Source organism: Rana temporaria, chromosome 8 (genome assembly GCF_905171775.1).
Source record: "Rana temporaria chromosome 8, aRanTem1.1, whole genome shotgun sequence".
Lineage (NCBI taxonomy): Eukaryota > Metazoa > Chordata > Amphibia > Anura > Ranidae > Rana > Rana temporaria.
In genome coordinates, this window is record NC_053496.1 from 145,433,591 (window position 1) to 145,456,149 (window position 22,559).

The following is a 22,559-nucleotide window of genomic DNA, read 5'->3' on the forward strand; positions in this document are numbered from 1 at the left end:
GTTTACTTACGAATATTTTAATACAGCCTTTCCAAGGGAGGAAGTTTTTTTATGTTATCACCAAGATACATGAGAATAAGACCAAACTGCCAGGAAGACCCATTATTTTGGGTATAGGGTCCATGACGGAAAATGAGAGTAGGTTTGGATACTTCTTAATGCCACATTATGAGACTTCCTCCGTATGTGAGAGATACGTCCAATCTTTTGAGAAAACTGTATGGTCTCACTATTTCCCCAAATGCCTTTTTTGTCACTATTGACGTAGAGGCTCTGTATTCAAAGTATACCCCATGAATTAGGCCTCAAAACTGTCAAAACATTTTCAAATTTAACAAGACCAAAGATAGTGGAAAATTCCAGTCTTATTATTCAGCGGTTATCGTTTATACTCAAGCACAATTTTTTTTTCTTTTCTCGGCTCCCACTACCTCCAGGTGCAGGGCGTCGCCATGGGCACATTTTGCGCAGCGGGAGATTTTTTCAAGTGAGGCGTTTCGTCAATTCCTGGACCAGACCATGTGCTGGTTCAGGTATATTGACAATGTTTTCATTATTTGGACAGGGACAATATCATCTTTAATACAAATAATTTTAATTTAAAAATTTACTTTTGACTGGTATCCAAATTCCATATCTTTTCTGGACTTAACTATATACAGAGATTCTCTTGATAATATAGTTACCAAATTATACCGTAAAAGCATGGCAGGAAACACCCTGTTGCATGCTAGAAGTGGACATCCCATGTCATTTGTCCATAGCATTCTGTATGCGCAGTACATTCGCCTGCGCAGAAATTGCATGCAGGAGGCCGAGTTCAGGCATCATGCCAATGAACTGCGCACACGGCTGTGAAAACGCAGTTATAGCAAAAGCCTTCTTAGAAAGGCCTTTAACAAAGCCATTGGAAGGGAGAGAGTATCTTTACTGTACCCCCGTCCAAAAATCAACTCAAACCAACAGACCACAAAGTTCGTTACAAAATATTCAGCTCAACACAAATAACGAAATTGTTTGGAACGACACTGGCACCTGCTTAGCGAGGATCCAAGTGGCAAGTACGTTAGAGAAACACCTGAAATAGTTTTTCGGAAAAGCTTGTCCCTAGGCAACAAAATACAAGTGAATACAGACCCAATCCTGATAAACAGACTCAAGTCCAAGGCATTTTTACATGTGTTTGCAATGTACTGCCCATGGGTACGTGTTTTCAGTTGCCAAATGGTGAGATTTTCCGTCCTCAATTTCATGCTACTTGCAATACAGAAGGGGTAGTATATCTCATGACCTCAGATGCTATAGGGGAGTGGAGTCGCCCTGTTTACCTCGCACATGCAGTAGTTGAGGTGTCCATCTGGATGCAGATTTTAAATTTACTGGTGTTAAGAGTATGTATGTCAGCCGTTTTTAAGCAGTGTTATAGCCATGGTTTTCAATCACTATTTTATAGCTAACCATTATGTATGTATATTTTTTGCCATATTTGTCACATTACCTATAATGGAAACAGCCCAGTAGTTACTACAGCACATGGGAGATTTTTGAATGCATTGTGAGCTTACTTAAAATCTTTTATAAGGTATTCACATGCAACCTTCTTCATTTATATATGTATCCTATGTGCCCTTGTGGTTTATGGTATACGTATTAGTAGCAATTTTATTTTATTTTTTTGTAGTGAGGATTCCAGTCCATCTAAGAGTCCGAGTGATGCATAACAATTTAATCTTTACCGATGTAAACTTACAAGTTGATTTGTGTTTAGGAACAGTTTAACCCCTACACACGTTCTCCAATATAGCTAAAACTATTTCATTGCTTCATATATTTTTTAATTATCCGGTGCACCCCCATATTCCTTGCATACACGCTGTTCCCTCTGGCCTCCTGACCAGTGGTGGGTTAAGGGTTGTTTTGCCATCCCCATCGAGGTGGGGCTTGCTCGGGCTGCGGTTCTTTATGGGTTGGGGACGACTGAGCAGACACTACTCAACACCTTTTTTGGCGAGTTTCATTTATACCAAAGCCGTTGACATAGATTGTTTTTTAGGCATGTATTGTATTACTGTTTAAACTAAAATAGTTTTTTCCTTGAAACTCTGAAGCTCCTGAGGAAGCGATTCTCCATTTTGCCAAACAGGTCAAGCTTATTTTAATGCTTCAAGAACTTTGTGGATACTTACCAAGAAGATATTCCCTTTTTTTCCGGCGAGGGCATCTCTACTATATATCCCCGCAATAAGTGAAATATATTACTATAGAATATATTCTGTGGTTAATCACGTGGTTCTTTCTTTTAAATGTTATTTAAAGGATCACTAAAGGAATTTTTTTTTTTAGCTAAATAGCTTCCTTTACCTTACTGCAGTACTGGTTTCATGCCCTCATTGTTCGTTTTTGCTTTGAAGTAGCTGTAATTCTGCTGTGATCCCCACACTTCCTGCTTGTCTGGCTCCTTATGAAAATACTCATGGGAGCTTCTCACTGTGGTCTAAGCTGTGTGTCTAAAACTCCTCAGAACCAATCAGATTCATTTTAAAAACAAAACACTGCCCTGGATTTGTTTGTTTTTGTTCTGTGGGTCTCTTTACTTCACATAAACATGAAACCAGTTTAAAACCGAAAGTGAAACTAGAGGCACATTATATGATAGTATTTAATCTATTTTTAATCATTTTTAAAAGGAATCAGTTAACTTTTATGTCTCTATACCCTGTAAACAGTCATTTCAGCAAAAAAAAATTTTTCCTTTAGTGACCCTTTAATTGTGCATCTCTTTAAATGCATTAATTATTGTGTTTTGTATTATTGTGTGAAATATTACATTTTGTTACTTTATGTGCCTACAAAGTCCATTTTCTTGTTTGAACTTCCAATCCAATTATTGTAGGATGTGGCACAATTGTTAACTGGGGTGCTGATTACCACCCAAGGGCACCTGTAATCAAATTACAAACTATTCGGGTTTAAAAAGACTTCTCACCATGTAAATACTTTCCATATGGAGTTTTCTGAACACCAGAAACTTGTTCAGCAAACTTAATGTAGATTGATTATCATGGGAAAACTTGCCAGAAGGTTTCCAAGGACAAGGAACACGCAAGAGTAGAAGCCCTGTAATTTCCCACTGGGAAATCAAATACATCGCCTGCTTCCTTACATGGTCTCTTGGCAGATGGGTGAGGAAAGATCTACAGGGTGGGGGGGGGGGGGGTTTAGAGGGAGACCGAATTCCAGCCTGTAGCCTGATTTTATGATCTAAAAAAAGACAAGGAAGTTTGTGTGAATTTCTGCCTACTGACTGAAAAACAGGGACAATCTTCTGCCCATCATTGTGTGCTCTTGGCAGACTTTAGGCATAAAGAGTGCTCCTCCACTCTTTGCTTTGTTTCTATTAAAAGGACCACTTTTTTGACCTTGGTTTTTACATGACCTACAGTGGGGGGGAGACAATAATTTGATCCCCTGCAGATTTTTGTAAGTATGCCCACTTAATGAAGGGTCTATAATTTTTATCACAGGTGTATTTTAACTGCTTGCCGACCAGTGCACGACTATATACGTAGACAGCACAGCACGGAGAGGCAGAAGGATGTATATATACACGTCCCCTTTCAGAAGCCGGCATTGTGGGCGTGCGTGCCCGGGTCTCGACGTTTCACGGTGAGTACAAAGAGGGAAATGCTTATGTATTAAAGGAAGCTGTGATCACTGTAGTGTCACACACAGCCCAGCCCCCCTACAGTTCGAACACAGTCCTAGGCACAATTAACCCCTTCAGCGCCACCTAGTGGTTAACCCCTTTACTGCCATTTTTATAGCACTGATCGCTGTAAAAAGGACAAAAAAAGAAGAAAAATCCCTCATCGCCGCCAGTACTAGCAAAAAAAAAAAAAATATATATTAATAAAAAAAGGCAATAAAAATATCCCCTATTTTGTAGACGCTATAACTTTTGTGCAAACCGATCGATAAATGCTTATTGCAATTTTTTTACCAAAAAATATGTAGAAGAATACGTATCAGCCTAAACGGAGGGAAACACATTTTTTTTATATATTTTTGGGGGATATTTATTATAGCAAACAGTAAACATTTTTTCAAAATTGTCACTCTATTTTTGTTTATAGCGCAAAAAATAAAAACCGCAGAGGTGATCAAATACAACCAAAAGAAAGCTCTATTTGTGGGAAAAAAGGATGGCAATTGTCCGTTAAAGCGACGCAGTGCTGAAATTGCAAAAAGTGGCCCGGTCATTGAGCAGCAAAATGGTCCGGGGCTTAAGTGGTTAAATAGAGAAAATAGTAACCAAAAATCCAGAAAAAAAACACATGATACAAATGTCAAATTGAGTTTCAGTTCAGTGAGTAAAATAAGTATTTGATTCCCATGAAACACATGATTTCATATAGGACCAAGGTCTGGAGACTGGCTAGGCCACTCTATGACCTCAACGTGCTTCTTCTTGAGCCACTCCTTTCTTGCCTTGCCTGTTTTGGGTCATTGTCATACTGGAAGACCCATCCCGACACATCTTCAGTGTCCTTTCACTCATCCACATAGGTCATATCCATGTCCACTTTTTCATACATTCTTGTAAGGGGTTTGATTTAGTCCCCCCCCCTCACTAGGTGTAATACTATACTTATTGGTATCTTCTATTGTTACAGTTTACCTTCCATTGTTCTTCGTGGTCCTTGTGTGCACCCTGTCTCCTATTGCAACCATTCGGGCATATCTGTGTCCAGAACTGGGATGGTTTTTAAACTTGGCTGTGAAGTGTGACTCTCACCACTCAACACCAAAATGTAGGATATACCTACAAGTCTGCATTATTTTTGATTAGATAACTATATTACTTACAGGTTGTACATTCCTTATAGATAGTTATAGCGCCAGCCCAGGACAAAGAGCTTTTGAAACATGTTGGTCAGTCAATGCCATATAGCTGGATATAGATTGAGGGGTTATGGAGATTGAACACAAACCTAATGATTACATACAACTATGTGTCAGGCATTGCTCTTAATGTGAAAATATATCGGACGCCGGACCCGACGAAGAGGACACCTGAAGCCGCAGACGGATGCCGGACCCGACGAGGCCGCCGCGCAAGACACCAAAACTGCAAGTACAAAAATATTTTTTTACAGGAATGTCGGGTCCACTTTAGGGGTGCGCTTTAGGCCGGAGCGCGCAATACCCCGATAAATACAGTATGTTCCGATCTTTGTACAAATAAAATGTGATTTTTATGGAAGTTTTCTTTTGGTGAATAGTGCCTAAAAAGTTCAATTTGAAAAGGGTTGCAGCCTGTATGATTTGAAAAATAAATGTTTTAATAGAAACATGGTTGCGATTATTTTTTTTGCTTTCTGTATTTTTTTTGTTTTTAAGTCTGTAGTAGTCCAGCAATAGTAGTTACACCAGCAAAAAACTAAGACAGGCTTGGAGTAGGAGTTATACCAGGTTTTTTGTTCAAAATCCTCCTGTAGGGAGCAGTCTATAAATTGCTGCATCCCTAAGTGAATGATAAAAGTAATAATCATATGCATAACAGTATCCTAACGCAGAGGGAGCAATGACTCAAATGCAGCTGAACCGATTAATGGAAGGATAGAAGGGTAGCTGAAGTTACTAGATTTAACAATATATTGTGTGAAAATGCTTAAAGGCCTTCTTACCCTGAACTCACGCAAGCAAAATGTGATCTGACTCTGCTTCTTCAGCTGATACACCAGGAATTCCTCTCTGCTTAGGGACAACTCTGTTAGCATTGCCTTGCTGGGATCTGAACAAGAACAAAAAAAAACAAAAAAAAGAGAAAAAAAAAAAACACAGTAAGAGCACCGCAAACACACCAAGTCACACATTAAGAGCACTACAAACATAGAAACTTATACAGCAGACCTGCCCAGCCAGTTCCTATCTTCCTACAATAAAAAAAAATTACAGCTAGAATGGGATTGATTGCAGTAGGCTGGAATAACAGTAATCTTCATTTTTATATTTTAGGTCTGGTGCCAAGCTGGGATTTCCACACCATGTCAAGCCGAGTTTTTGAATGTTCAGGGCACACTGTAGAGAAATTATATCAAAGCAAAAAGGTACATGCCAGCTCCTTGTGGTGCTCCTCGTGTTCTTTATAAAGTTGTTTTTCTGATAAGTAAAAAAAGGCTATACAAATTAAAAGAGCAAAGGCTATACAAATTAAAAGAGCAATCAAGCTCTCAAAGTTTTTGTTTTTACTAGGGAGTTAAACAAGAGGAGCATGCCTATGTGTACATAGGTGAACTTACAGTTGTGTTCAAAATTATTCAACCCCCCAGTTCTGTAAAGGGTTTTAGGGAATTTAGTGTACATTTGTAATTGTATTCAGAATGAAATCCTACAAGGACTTCTTAAAGAACCATATGCAACTAAAATGACATCAATTGGTTTTGTAATACAGTAGTCAATGTTTATTTTGTGAATTCTTCATTTACACAATTATTCAACCCCTTAAAGACTACCACTCTGAAGAACAGATGTTCATTGAAGTGTTTTCAATCAGGTATTGAAAACACCTGTGGATGTCAGGGAGCAGCAATAAAGCCTAATAAGCACCAATTAGGCAGCTTTAAAATGACTGATACTCCGCTCCTTCTAGACATTTACTGGTGTGGTTACAAACATGGCGAGGTCAAGAGAATGGTCCAGGAAGACAAGAGAAGAGGTGATTACTCTTCACAGGAAGGGCAATGGCTATAAGAAGATTGCAAAGATGTTAAACATACCAAGAGACACCATAGGAAGCATCATTCTCAAATTCAAGGCAAAGGGCACTGTTGAAACGCTACCTGGTCGTGGCAGAAAGAAGATGCTGACTTTGACTGCTGTGCGCTACCTGAAGCGTAGAGTGGAGAAAAGTCCCCGTGTGACTGCTGAGGAACTGAGAAAAGATTTGTCAGATGTGGGTACTGAAGTTTCTGCTCAAACAATACGGCGCACACTGCGTAATGAAGGCCTCCATGCCAGAACTCCCAGGCGCACACCCTTGCTGTCTCCAAAGAATAAGAAGAGTCAACTGGAGTATGCCAAAAGTCATGTGGGCAAACCACACAAGTTTTGGGATTGTGTTCTGTGGACTGATGAAACAAAATTAGAACTGTTTGGGCCCATGGATCAACGCTATGTTTGGAGGAGGAAGAACAAGGCCTATGATGAAAAGAACACCGTGCCTACTGTGAAGCATGGCGGGGGGTCAATCATGCTTTGGGGCTGTTTTGCTTCTGCAGGTACAGGGAAGCTTCAGCGTGTGCAAGGTACCATGAATTCTTTTCAGTACCAGGAGATATTGGATGACAATGTGATGCAGTCCGTCACAAACCTGAGGCTTGGGAGACATTGACCTTTCAACAGGACAATGATCCCAAGCATACCTCCAAGTCCACTACAACATGGTTGCAGATTAAAGGCTGGAACATTTTGGAGTGGCCATCGCAGTCACCAGACTTAAATCCGATTGAGAACCTCTGGTGGGACTTAAAGAAAGCAGTTGCAGTGCGTAAGCCTAAGAATGTGACTAAACTGGAGGCTTTTGCCCATGACGAATGGGCGAAGATACCCGTAGATCGCTGCAAGACACTTGTGTCAAGCTATGCTTCACGTTTAAAAGCTGTTATAACTGTAAAAGGATGTTGTACTAAAGTACTAAGATTGAATGTCACTTGGGGGTTGAATAAAACTGATAATGATGTGAGCACAGAAAAGACATTTGTGGTTATTTCATTATAAATGTTATGTTATGTTATGTTATATTTGTCTGACCTACACGTGCCTCTGATTTAATTGTAAGCAGGATGACTGAATGATCAAAATCAATGTCAAACTGGCCAAAACAATCAATTTCAGTGGGGGTTGAATAATTTTGAATACAACTGTAGCATGGATGCTAGCCAGATACCGAATGCTAGGTATGAGGAAAACTGTATAAAAAAAAAAAAAAACACAAATGGTAACAACGACAATAAGGTCAGAAACAAAAGGTTCAGAATTTTGAAGCAAGATATTTACCAGGAGTTGCTGAATGGGATAATATATATATATATATATATATATATATATATATATATATATATATATATATATATATATATATATATATATATATATATATATATATATATATATATATATATATATATATAAGATTGGGGTTATTAGACTCCAGCAAAAGATGCGTTTTCCAGTGAGTACACCAGTCCAGAACTGAGTTTAAGGGCCTGGTAGCCCACTTTTATTTAAAGGCATAAAAGTTACAAATACAATAGCAACCCTCGCAGGGGGTTCCACCATTCCTGTATCTTGCAAACTCAATAGATTAGCCTCCTGGCTTTCACACTTGCCATCCGGCAGTTTCAGGCCTCTAACTTAGGCCTAAGTTTCTGTTCCACAGAACAAACCGTTTCCTAGAGTTAAGCACACACCTAGCTTACTCCTGTCAGTGTCATGCACACAGCCTCTGACTCCACTCAGAGGGATTGGGTGGGGCTGTCTGTTGGGTGGGGCCCTGAGCCATAGTTAGGTCAGAACTAAATAGCTGAACACACAGCTGTGCAATTAGCGAGTCTTTCTCTCCAGAATATGGCGTAACCACCAACCTTTCACATAGCACAGAGTCCCACCCTCACTAATTATATATATTTATTATATATATATATATATATATATATATATATATATATATATATATATATATATATATATATATATATATATATATATATATATATATATATATATATATATATATATATATATATACACACACACACACATATATATACACATACATACACACACACACACACACATACATACACATACACACACACACCATACAGACCAAAAGTTTGGACACACCTTCTCATTTAAAGTGTTTTCTTTATTTTCATGACTATGAAAATTGTAGATTCACACTGAAGGCATCAAAACTATGAATTAACACATGTGGAATTATACATAACAAAAAAGTGTGAAACAACTGAAAATATATTTCATATTCTAGGTTCTTCAAAGTAGCCACCTTTTGCAGCAGACACATCTCTAGAACTGTTAAGAGGAGACTGTGTGAATCAGGCCTTCATGGTAGAATATCTGCTAGGAAACCACTGCTAAAGAAAGGCAACAAGCAGAAGAGACTTGTTTGGGCTAAAGAACACAACAAATGGACATTAGACCAGTGGAAATCTGTGCTTTGGTCTGAAGAGTCCAAACTTGAGATCTTTGGTTCCAACCCCTGTGTCTTTGTGCGACGCAGAAAAGGTGAACGGATGGACTCTACATGCCTGGTCCCCACCGTGAAGCATGGAGGAGGAGGTGTGATGGTGCTTTTCTGGTGACACTGTTGGGGATTTATTCAAAATTGAAGGCATACTGAACCAGCATGGCTACCACAGCATCTTGCAGTGGCATGCTATTCCATCCGGTTTGCGTTTAGTTGGACCATCATTTATTTTTCAACAGGACAATGACCCCAAACACACCTCCAGGCTGTGTAAGGGCTATTTGACCAAGGAGAGTGATGGGGTGCTGCGCCAGGTGACTACCTCTTGAAGCTCATCAAGAGAATGCCAAGAGTGTGCCAAGCAGTAATCAAAGCAAAAGGTGGCTACTTTGAAGAACCTAGAATATGAAATATATTTTCAGTTGTTTCACACTTTTTTGTTATGTATAATTCCACATGTGTTAATTCATAGTTTTGATGCCTTTAGTGTGAATCTACAATTTTCATAGTCATGAAAATAAAGAAAACACTTTGAATGAGAAGGTGTGTCCAAACTTTTGGTCTGTACTATATATATATATATATATATATATATATATAGTGTGACAGGAAGTCAGGTAAATACATTTCTGCCTTGTTTAGATAATACACCAATTGTTATTAGGCATCGGCTGCAGAAGTAGCCAGAGAAGGTTTAAGGGCGTTGGAAAACTTCAGCTGTTCAGAATGAGGCAATTAATGCCTCTATAAGTAATCCAGAGGATTACCACTGATTGCTCCATCCTGAGGCTTTGTGAGTAAGGAGAGCAGTAGCTGAAAGTCTTCCGAGGAGGTGATGGATTTTTCAGTGTGACAAAAATCAAAAAGAGACTATTGTTTTTCTGCTGTATGACCAGCAGTGTCTGCCCAGTACTAGGCTGTGCCAGACTCCCTAGATAGGTTCCTGTGTGGTGAAGGTAGACGCCCCAAGTGGCCAGGGTTTATTTTAGGTTTGATTTTGTTTATGCCGTTTGGATGCTTGCACTTGTTTCCAGCAAGATGGAAGAATAAACTAAAATCTTTGTTTTCAACCGTCTTCGACTGCCTGTCTGGGTAAACAATAAATATTTTTTACCCAGAAGCCTGTCACATCATTCCCCCTCGTGCGTCACGGGGGGCTATTGCTCGTGCCTGATTCCTGTACCAGCCTAGGTGAGCATATATGTGCCCCCCTTTGACAGTGCATCACTGCTGTGTTATTACCTTTATGTTTTCATACTGTTTCTAATATGCTTGTTTCCATTGTACTATTTCTATACATCATACAGACCCTCCTGAAGAAGCGGTACTCACCGCGAAACCGGTCGAGGTTGCTGGCTGTCTGGCTCCCTGGCTCCACCCGTTAGAAGACTACATAGGGTTCTGTTTTATTACATTGCTTTCTAATATGTGGGGCCTGTCCCCTGTATTTTTAAATGTGTATTTTGTTTTATGTTAATAAATTGCCTTTTTATATTATCCTATGGTTTTGTTAGCAGTGCCTTGAAAATCCTAGCCAACACACCCGACCAATGACTATGGTTGGACATTAGGCCCCAAGCAGCCTCTTTTCCCATACTCATTTGGTCTCCAATTTTTTCAAGTATCAGCAGTAGTAGTAGAGAAACCTCCGGCCCAAGCTGGAACACATAATCAGAGTATGGTTAGTCACAGCATAATTATTCAAAACATTAAGGGCGGGTTGCTGCTGTCCTGAAAGACTCATGGAAAACAAGTTACCGGTAAGCCCAACTTGACTTTTCCCTTATCGTCTTTCAGGACAGCACCTTGAGAGGATAACAGAGACTTACCCACTTAGGGAGGGACCACAGCCTGCAAGAACTTGCTGCCAAAAGCCTGATCGCTTGCTGACAGAAGATCCAGTCTATAATGACGGACAAACGTAAGGTAACTTGACCACGTAGCAGCCTTGCAGATCTGATCTGGGGTGGCACCAGCTATTTCTGCCCATTTAGTGGCCTGAGCTCTAGTAGAGTGTGCTTTAATTCCCAATGGGGGAGATAGCCCTGCTTGGGAGTAGGCTTCCAGAATAGCGGTTCTTAGCCATCTAGCAATTGACCCCTTAGATGCTTGGTGGCCCTTCTTTTTCCCTGAAAACAGTATGAACAAGGAGTCTGAAGATCAAAAATCCTTGATCACTTCAAGGTAATGTAGTAAGGTTCTTCTTACATCCAACATGTGAAATTGGCGTTCCTTCTCCCCTGATGGATTCGAGCAGAAGGTTGGAATGACAATTTCCTGCGCCCTATTGAGGGCTGATGCCACTTTTGGTAGAAAAGCTGGGTCAGTCTTTAGTCTGTCTTTAGTACAACCCTGTCCGTATAGACAAATAGGAAGGGTTTCTTTATTGACAGGGCGTGTAGTTTGCCGATTCTTCTGGCTGTCGTAACTGCCACCAAGAACACTGTCTTGAGTAAGGTACTTCAGAGAAACATCTTGTAACAGTTCAAAGGGTTCTTTAGATAATGGGCCAGATTCAGGTAGAATCACGCAATATTTGCGTGGGCAAAGAGCAAAGATTTTTCTCTGCGCCCACGCAAATATTTTGAAATGCCCGCGATTCACGGAGCAGTTGCTCCGTAAATTGCGGGCGGGCGATATGCTAAATAGCCCTGCGTAAGGGCGCCTAATGTAAATGATCCCGCCGGGGGCGGGAATCATTTAAATTAGGCGCGCTCCCGCGCCGAGCGAACAGCGCATGCTCCGTCGGGAAACTTTCCCGACGTGCATTGCGGCAAATGATGTCGCAAGGACGTCATTTGCTTCTAAGTGAACGTGAATGGCGTCCAGCGCCATTCACGGTTCACTTACGTAAACGACGTGAAATTTTAATTTCACGAGCGGGAAGCGCAGCCATACTTTAGCATTGGTTGCGCCTGCTATTAGCAGGAGCAGCCTTATGCTAAAGTCGCCGTACGGAAACTCCGTACCTTGCGTGCGCAGGGCCCGCGCAACTTTTGTGAATCGGTGGTAGTATGCAATTTGCATACTATACGCCGATCACAATGGCCGCGCCCCCTAGCGGCCAACGCAAGAATGCAGCCTGGGATGTGAAGGCATAAGGAGGCTTATGTCTGTCACATCCTAGGCTGCAGTCGGTGTAACGAGGTTCCTGAATCAGGAGCACTCGTTACACCGGAGCAAGTAAGCCCTTGCGCCGCGCAACCTATGGTTGCGCGGGCGCAAGTGCTTCTTGAATCTGGCCCAATGACTGAAGAACTACTGACAAATCCCAACTGGGGAAGTGTCGCACGGGAGCTGGTCTAGACCTAGAAAGTGCCCTGAAAAATCTTGCCACTAAAGGCTCTGAAGATATAGGCTTTTCCAGAAAGACTCCTAATGCAGCTATCTGCACTTTTAGTGTACTGATTGACAGACCTTTTTCAGCTCCATTCTGAAGGAATTCAAACACTGACACTAGATTTTTTACCACTCTATTTGACGAGTGACACCAGGAGTTGTAGACCTTCCAGTATTTACCATAGATCTTTCTGGTAACCAGTTTTCTACTGGAAAGTAAGGTAGTCACAAGTGGTCGAGACAGACCTTTTCGTCTCAATAACTGTCCCTCAGACACCACGCCGTATGGCTTAGACAGGCCACCTCCGGATGGCATATCGGACTCTGCAGAAGTCCTGCCGGAGCGGCAGCCGCCAAGGTGGCCTGACTGCCATTCGAAGAATGGTGGTAAACCAGGCTCTTTTTGGCCAGAATGAAGTAATTAGAATTACTTCCACCTTCTCCTTCTGGATCTTCCTCAGTACCAACGGGATTAGTTGAAACGGAGGGAAGGCGCAAGCCAGCGGGAATTCCCAAGGCTGTATTAACACATCTGTTCCTTGGGAACGGTCGTTTCTGTGAATGGAGGAAAATACAGGAAGTTGCGTATTTTCTTCTGACGCAAATAGGTCTATTTGTGGTTGGCCCCAGGCACGGGTGATCAACGTGAAGACTTCCGGATGCTGAATCCGTTTTCTGCTTAGAAAATCTGCCACTATGTTTAAAGTGCCTTTGAGGTGGACCGCTGATAAGGACAGCAAGTGATTTTCTGCCCATTTTAGGATGGTTAAGGCGAGAAGCTGAAGTGACCTCTTTGCCTGTTTAACCACTTCCATACAGGGCACTTATACACCTTCCCGCCCAGACCAATTTTTAGCTTTCAGCGCTGTTGCACTTTGAATGACAATTGCGCGGTCATGCTACACTGTACCCAAATGAAATTTTTATCATTTTGTACCCACAAATAGAGCTTTCTTTTGGTGGTATTAGATCACCTCTGGGATATTTATTTTCTGCAAAAAAAATAAAAAAAATGACCAAAAATGTTGAAAAAAGTTTTTTTTTGTTTCTGTTATAAAAAACAGTGGGGTAGATTCAGGTAGGGGCGGCGCAAAGATACAGCGGCGCAGCGTATCGTCTTTACGCTACCCCGCCGTAACTTACAGGAGCAAGTGCTGTATTCACAAAGCACTTGCTCCGTAAGTTGCGGCGGCGTAGCGTAAAAGGGGCCGGCGTAAGCGCGCGTAATTCAAATGTGGAAGGGGGGCGTGTTTTATGTAAATTTATGATGACCTGGCGTGATTGACGTCCGTGTACATATCCCAGTGTGCATTGCTTCCAAGTACGACGCAACAACGTATTGGTTTCGCGAACGACTTACGCAAACGACGTAAAAAATTCAAATTTCGAAGCGGGAACGACGTCCATACTTAACATTGGCTGCGCCTCCTAATAGCAGGAACAACGTTACGTCGAAAAAGCCTTAACGCAAACAACGTAAAAAAAAACGAACGTCGGGCGCACGTACGTTTGTGAATCGGCGCAAGTAGGTAATTTGCATACTCTACGCTGAAAACTACGGGAGCGCCACCTAGCGGCCAGCGTGAGAATGCACCCTAAGATATCTTGGGCTAATGTCGGCGTATCTAGCTTTCTGAACACAGAACGCAGATACGTTATTGTTCTCTGAATCTGATGGGCACTGATGGTACTGCACCGACGGGCACTGAAAAGGCGGCACTGATGGGCACCGATGAGGTGGCACTGATGTGGTGGCATTGATGGGCACTAATATGCGGCACTGATGGGCGGCACGGATAGGCGGCATGGATGGGCACTGATAGGCGGCACGGATGGGCATAGATGGGCACCATCGTATGTGTTGTACTAATGGATGCCAATCAGTGCCAAACAATGCCTGCCCATCAGTGATGCCCATTGTGGGCAATAATTGGCATCCATTGCGGCACTGATTGGCATCCATTTTTTGTGTCCTTCTCATCCCTGGTGGTCTAGGGTGGCATACTTTTTTTTTTAATCCCTGGTGGTCTAGTGGGCATCCCTGGTGGTCCAGTGGGCATCCTCGGGGGGCTGTGCTGATAACCGATCAGCACAAACCCCCCCTGTCACAGGAGCAGCCGATCGGCTCGGCTCTACTCGCGTCTGAGAGACGCGAGTAAGGAAAAGCCGATTACCGGCTTTTCCTGTTTACATCGTGATCAGCCGTGATTGGACACGGCTGATCACGTGGTAAAGAGTCTCCATGAGAGACTCTTTACCTTGATCGGTGTTGCGGGGTGTCAGACTGACACCCTGCAACAACGATAGCCGCGATGTGCGCCCCAGGGGGCGCGCAGTGGCTCAGAATCCTGAGAACGTCATACGACGTCCAGTCAGGATTCTACAACCACTTTGCCGATGTCAATTTGTCACTGGCGGGCGGCAAGTGGTTAAGTAGGCTATGGTAGTGGCATTGTCCGAGAAGACTTGAACATGGGCACCTTGAAGGTCTGCGGAGAAGGCATCCAAAGCTAAGGCTACTGCCCTTAGTTCTCTCCAATTGGAGGACTTTTCTGCTTCTGACCGGGACCAAACCCCCTGAGCATAGTTTTGACCCAGGTGTGCCCCCCCCATCCCCATAGGCTGGCTTTGTTGTTACCACTCTTTCTATTGGGAATGACCATAACAGGCCTGCTGAAAGGTTTGCCAGATTTCTCCACCACCACAGCAACCGTTTTACCCTGGTGGGGATTTTCACCTTTTCCTCCAGAGATTCTGTCCTGTGATCCCAAATTTTCAGAAGGAAACTCTGAAGCGGTCTGAAGTGAAGCCTTGCCCACTGCACCGCTGGCATAGATGAGGTAAGGGTTCCCAGAGCTGACATTACTTGTCTGATTGATAGCTCTTGGTTTGTCTGTAAGGAGGCTACAACCCTTAGCATCTTTAGTTTGTCTTCTGGGAGAAAAACTTTTTGCTCCATTGAGCTTATATGATACCCCAGAAATTGTGCTTCTTGGGTTGGATTGAAATTTGATTTCGCCATATTTAGGGTCCAGCCCAATGCTTCCAGATGACTGCGAGCTCTCTCGAGATCCTCCAACAATTTCTCCCTGGAGGGGGCAAAGAAGAGAAAGTCGTCCAGGTATGGAGTTACCGCTACCCCCTGTAAGGGAAGGGGAGCTAGGGCTTCAGCCATGACCTTTATAAATATTCTCGGAGCCGAGGAAAGGCCAAAGGGGAGGGCTTTGAATTGGAGATGCACGACCTCTTTTGTCATGTTTACCGCCAACCTTAGACATTTTTGGGATTGGGGGGCTATGGGGATCTGCAGATAGGCATCTCGCAGGTCGATTGATGCCATAAAGCAATCCTTTGTCAAAAGATTTGACCGTGAAGATTGAGTCCATACAGAATTTTTTGTATAGGACCAATCTGTTCAATGGCTTCAGGTTGAGAACGAGTCTGAAACTTCCGGACGGCTATTTTACCATGAATACATGGGAATAAAACCCTTGATAAAGCTCCCCCTCTTGTACTAGAGTTACAACCCCCTAGTTCATCAGATCCTTCAAAAGGTTCTTCATTGCTAGGGATTTGACTATATCTCTTGGTAGATTTGTCAATAGATACCTTTCTGGGGGAGGGTCCGAGAACTCTATTCTGCAACCTTGAGACAGCATAGAGAGAATATACTGATTCTCTGTAATGCTTGCCCAAAAAGGGCGAAAACGCTGAAGTCTCCCCCTCCTGAAACCGGTTGTCATTGCGTTTTGCTGGTTGCCGCAGGAGGATGGAAAAGGACATTACTTTTGCCTTTTCCCTTTCCTGACCAACCTTTCTTCCTCTCTTGAGGCTTACTTTGTTGTTGAGCCTTTTTAGGACGAAAAAAACATTCTGCCTGACAGATTTTTCTTTTTGACAGGGAAAGATTTTTTTCTTGTCTGCAGTCCTGTCAAAAACTGCATCTAAATCTGGTCCAAACAATAATTCCCCCTGAAAAGGTACTCCACACGGTTTGTTTTTAGATGCTGTGTCCCCTGGCCAGGTCTTTAACCACAGCGCCCTCCTAACCGAATTAGTAATGGCCACGGACCTTGCTGTCATTCTGATAGATTCTGCAGATGCATCTGAGAAATAGGCTACAGCAGCTGACAGGGTTGAAAAGGAGTCTAGGATTTCTTGCTTTGGCGAATCAGCTATTATATGAGCCTTAAGCTGGGTCAGCCAATACTCCATGTTTCTGGAGACGCAAGTAGTCGCCATTGCTGGCTTAAGGTTGCCCATGATGGATTGCCAAGCCCTTTTTAACTGCTGATCCATCTGCTTATCCATGGGGTCTTTCAGAATCCCCATGTCCTCAAATGCTAGATCAGAAGATCTTGAGACTTGAGAAAAGGCTGCATCAAGTTTTGGAACTTTATTCCATGGAGCTGCTGGGTCTTCATCAAAAGGAAACCTTCTTTTGTGTGCTTTAGCAAAGAAAGGTTTCTTTTCAGGATCAGTCTATTCCTTCATGATTGCCTCAGAAATAACTGAATGGACTGGGAAGGTACGCAACTTGGGCTCACTGAGTCCTGCATACATCCTGTCATATAAAGATAATTCTTTACGCTCCTCCTCTAATCCCAAAGTTGCATGGACAGCTTTTAGGAGGGCATGAACTTGTTCCAAAGACAATTTATATTTTGAAGACACATTTTCCAGCTCGTCTTCCTCCTCTTCCGATTCCTGGGAATGTGAGGAGGAAGGACCTTCCTGGTTCAGAGGACTCTTCTGCCTCTACTGCAGGAACAGTGAGTCTTGTGAGGATTGTGAGGTAGAGGCTTGTCTCACAGATGGTTTCGCAAGTGAGGATTTAAATGACTTAAATGTAGCATCCAACTCTTTAACAGATGCGATTATGTCGCTGCAAGCGGTAGACGCTTCCTCTTTTACTAATAGGTCAATACATGACTGACAAAGTTTGTTCTCCAGCCTTCAGAAAGTTTGGACTTGCATGAAGGGCATTTCTTTTTATTTCCAGGTTCAGACCTTTGGCCTGATAAGAAAAAAAGAAAAAAAACAAACCATCCATATGAGTCAGCCTGAAACCCATCAAGATGCGCACCACAGGTGCACAGTGAGAGATCCTTAAACACTCACGTGCCCAAACAGGCCCCCCGTCACCAGGGGGGGGGGAAAACACTCACACCCCCCTAAGGGAGAAGAGAGATAGAGAGAGACCCCAAAGTAAAGAAGGGTAGAACCTCAGTCTACCCCTTACCTGGGTCTTGCTGGTGCCAGTGCCGGTTCCGGACTCCATTAGTGCCGCTGCACCGGACCAGAACCAGTTAATAAGGCACCAGACCTGTTCCTCCCTCCTCCCTCAGCGCTTCCTGTGGAAATGACGTCTATGCCCTGCGCCTGCTCGTAGGATACCGCCCCTTCAGGTTACCTTACTTCCGGGGGAAATAGCCTGGCTGACCTTCCCAAGATGGCGGCGGCGTTTGGCTGCTTGGACAGGAAAAAAGATGTCCGCGCCTGTAGCTTGCCAAGGAGCAGTATATCCCTGAGCAGTCCTGGCTCACTGTGCACCGATGAGGGAGAAGGAGCCCATGCACAAGGCACTCTCTAACCAGTGAATGGGAGGACCAGACTCTCTGAGGTAAGAAAAAAACAGGTGGAGTAGGGAGACAAAAAAACTCTCCAAGGAGAGCTCCTAACCACATGTGTTCCTGCCGGAGGAAACACAAAAACTGATAAGTGGAAGGAGCCTCCCTTTTAAGAAGTTTGGTGGAGGTGTTTCCTGTCAAGTGGGTGGAGCCACGCTCTCAAGGTGCTGTCCTAAAAGACGATAAAAGGGAAAATAGGATTTTTGTACTCACCGTAAAATCCATTTCTCTGAGTTGACCTTAGGGTTAATATAGCCTTCCTTTCAGGAGAGACTAGGCAGAAAAACAGCACTTCAAGTGTTAAAACACTTCTCTCAGTACAGCACCTCCCAGGGGGCGGGTCCCCCGGGTACATCCCACTCTCTGCATCATGCAGTCCCAGTTCGTAAACAAGCAGTACAAACAAAGGAGGGGTGGGTGCTGTGTCCGTCCATGAACTCAAAGAAATGGATTTTACGGTGAGTACAAAAATCTTATTTTCTCTTCCGTTCATGGACGGACACAGCAGCATTGACCATGGGGACTTCCTCAAGCAGTGTCAATTTTTTTTTTGAGGGGTGGAAAAAACACAGCAAACCAAGCTTCACCCCAAACAAACCAGAGTACCTCAACAAAGGAACTTCAAACTTCAGGCCGGGTTCACACCTATACGAATTGAGTGCGGCTTAAACCGCATCCAATACGCAGAACATTTCTAAATACATTGTTTTCAATGAGGCTGGTTCACATATGTGCGATGCATTCGCACTGCGCATTGCCGAAAAATCGCGTGCATATTTTAGGCATTGCGGTGCGGCTCAGCTGCGAATTCAGGCCCATTATCTTCTATGGGTACGCAGCTGAGTTCATTTCTCTTCAGGATTTGTCTCATTTAGCAAAATACACTTCCCCCCTCCCCTCTCCCAGGTCTCCAAATTCGCAGCTAAAATGCAGTGGATCTGCTGAACAGTTCTCTTATCTCTCCGCAGAGATAAGAGAGCTGAAATTCGCACCACACTAGTGTGAATCCGGCCTAAACAGCCGCCTGTAAAACCTTGCGGCCAAAGGAGGCATCCGAAGATGCACTCACATCCACCTTGTAAAACTTAGAGAAGGTGTGGATTGACGACCAGGTCGCTGCCTTACACGCCCTGGTTGAATGCGCCGTAACCTGAAAGGGTGGCGCCCGCCCCTTTAGGGCATAGGCCTGGAGCACGACCTGTCTGATCCACCTAGAAATGGCGGCCGACGAGACCGCCAGACCTTTCTTAGGACCAGTCACCGACACGAACAGTGAGTCCGACTTCCGAAACAGAGCCGTAGCAGACAAGTACACCCGTAGGGCCCGAATCACGTCCAAGGAATGCAAAGTGGCCTCCTTCGGGTTTTTCAGCCGAGGACATAAGGATGGTAAAACAATGTCCTCATTAATGTAAAAGGCTGAAACAACCTTTGGAAGGAATGATGGCTGCGGCCGCAGCACCACCTTATCCTTATGGATGACCAAGTAAGGAGCCTTGCAAGACAAGGCCGCCAGTTCAGATACCCATCTTAACCGTACTTAAGGCGAGAGTCTGATCCACTCCACGCTGTAGGAACAGCAGAATCTGGGACATCACGTATGTACGGGGGTGCCATTTCATCTCTTCACACAGAGATGTAGGCCTTCCACATATGAAGGTAAATCTTTCGTGAATTAGACTTCCTTGCTCGTAGCACGATAGAGATCACAGAGTCCGACAGGCCTCGGTCCTTCAGCACCTGGCTCTCAACAGCCACGCCGTTAAAGCCAGCGACTGTAAAGCAGGGTGAAAGATAGGACCCTGCGACAGAAGATCTTCTCTCAGGAGTAGACGCCAAGGGACGTCTGCCACCAGACGCACCAGGTCCGCGTACCAGGGATGGCGCGGCCAATCCGGAGCGATCAGGATTGTTGGTATCCCCTCGGCTTCCACTCTGCGCAGCAGGCGAGGAAGAAGTTTTAGAGGAGGGAAGGCGTAGATTAGGCGATAATGACCCCATGGTGCCACCGACGCGTCCGCCCACGGGTCTCTTGACCTGGCCACGAACCGTAACACCTTCCGATTGAGACGAGACGCCAGAAGATCCATGTCTGGAACGCCCCACTTGTGGCACAAACTCCAGAACACTTCCAGGTGTAGCGACCATTCTCCTTGGTCTAGCGTTTGGCGACTTAGGTAGTCGGCTTGCGACCTCCGGAATGTATACGGCCGACAGAGCCGGAACGTACCTTTCGGCCCACCGGAGGATGCACGCGACTTTCGTCGCTGCGGCCGAGCTCCGTGTGCCCCCTGATGATTGACGTACGCCACGGCCGTAGCGTTGTCGAACTGCATCCTGACCGGTCGGTCCTGCAGACCCAGAGACCACTTGGAGAGGCACAGCTTGATCGCCCGGAGCTCCAGAACATTGATCGGTAGGCGGGACTCCTCCTGAGTCCAGCGCCCCTGGGCTGACTGGACACCCCAGCAACCCCCTTAGCCGAAGAGGCTGGCATCCATCGTGACCACCGTCCAGTGGCACGGCAGAAATGATTTCCCGGTCCGAAGTACCAGAGATGTCATCCACCACACTAGGGAGGACCTGACCAGTCGACTCACCCGAATCTGGTAATCCAGAGACGAAGGAAGCTTGTCCCAACGTGACAGAATCTCTTTCTGCAACACTCGAGTGTGGAATTGAGCATACGGAACCGCCTCGAAAGAGGCCACCATCAGACCCAGCACTCTCATGCAAAAGCGAAGTGACGCCCACTTCTGGGTCGTCAAACGCCGCACCGCACACTGCAGTGTCTGTAGTTTTTCCGTTGGGAGGAAAACTCTTGCCTCTGAGGAGTCCAGGACTAACCCCAGGTATTCCAGCTGCTGAGAGGGCACCAGTACTGACTTCTGGGTATTCAGTAGCCAACCGAATTCTCGGAGGGTCTGACAGGTGATAGACACATCCTCTTCTAATTCGGAGCTTGAAGAAGCTCTCAGGAGAAGGTCGTCCAGGTATCCTACGATAGCGATCCCACGCTGCTTAAGCAGGGCCAGAAACGGAGCGAGCACCTTGGTGAAAACCCGTGGTGTCGAGGTCAGGCTGAACGGGAGGGCCACAAATTGAAAATGGTCCTCTCTGATCGCAAAACGCAGAAATCTGATGTTTTGCGCATATGGGGATATGCAGGTATGCGTCCCTGATATCCAAGGATGCTAGAAAATCCCCCTGATGGAGCGCTGCCACTACTGAGCGAATCAACTCCATCCTGAATTTTTGCACCTTGACATAACAATTGAGGGCCTTGAGGTCCAGGATTGGACGGACCCCTTCCTTCTTGGGGACTACAAACTGATTGGAGTAAAAACCGTTCAGCTGAGGGAACCGTTACAATCACTTACCTGACCAGCAAATCCTGGACAGCCCCTGACAGAGCCTTCCGGTGTTCCGGAGGAAGCTGGAGGTTGGAAGGAAAAAAAATCTGTTTGGTGGACAAGAGAGAAACTATCTTGTACCCCGAGGAAACTACTTCGCAAACCCAGCGTTCGGAAAGAAGAGACCTCCACCGAGCCACGAATTTGCGAAGCCGCCCCCCCACCCGAGATGTGGGTGGGGGCAGACCTTCATGCAGAGGCAGGCTCGTCCGCAGGCTTGTTGGGCTTGCGGTACCAGGTGCGCTTTTGCGCCTTAGCACCCTGAAAACGTTTTCCTGCCGCACTTGGCGGGCGAAAAAAACGCTTGGGGGTAGTAAAGGAGGGTCCTTTCTTACGGCGAGGCTCCTTACCCTTTCCAGATTGCGGGAGCAGAGTGCTCTTACCGCCTGTGGCATCTTTTAGGATGTCATCCAGGGACGCCCCAAAAAGCCGTTCACCCTTAACTACTTGCCGACCGCCCACCGTCGTTATACATCCTCACTTTAAAGATGAATAACTCGGTAACGGCAGCAGCTGCTGCCACAATCGAGATATTCATCTCTTCTGTGGGCGGCCGTGTAAACGATAATGGCGGCCTCCGCGGCGGATTCGCCGCGAGATCACCGTTATCGGTGGCGGGAGAGGGCCCCCCCCCCTCCTGCCGCTTACCGTAGCCGTCGGTAGCGGCGGAGGGGGATCGCGACCGTTCGCTAGCTGAGCGGGGACGAGACTGAAGGAAAAATCTCCTTCGCCCGTCCCCATAGCTCTGCTGGGCGGAAGTGACGTCAAAACGTCAGTCCCGCCCAGCCTCTTAAAGAAACATTTTTTTTTTTGTCATTTGAAAAAAATGACAATTCCAAATTTTTTCTTTTTTTTTGCATTTAAGCCTAAATATGAGATCTGAGGTCTTTTTGACCCCAGATCTCA

The 22,559-nt window shown here is 44.7% G+C and overlaps 1 protein-coding gene across 2 annotated transcripts in view; it reads right to left on the bottom strand.

Moving 5' to 3' along the window:
* RAD9A (RAD9 checkpoint clamp component A) overlaps positions 1 to 22,559 on the bottom strand; it is a 206,822-nt gene that overhangs the window by 84,793 nt on the left and 99,470 nt on the right. For both annotated transcript variants that reach the window (XM_040320831.1, XM_040320832.1), the window contains exon 8: positions 5,688 to 5,794. In XM_040320831.1, the coding sequence (XP_040176765.1) occupies positions 5,688 to 5,794 (107 nt within the window). The remainder of the gene's footprint in view (positions 1 to 5,687; positions 5,795 to 22,559) is intronic.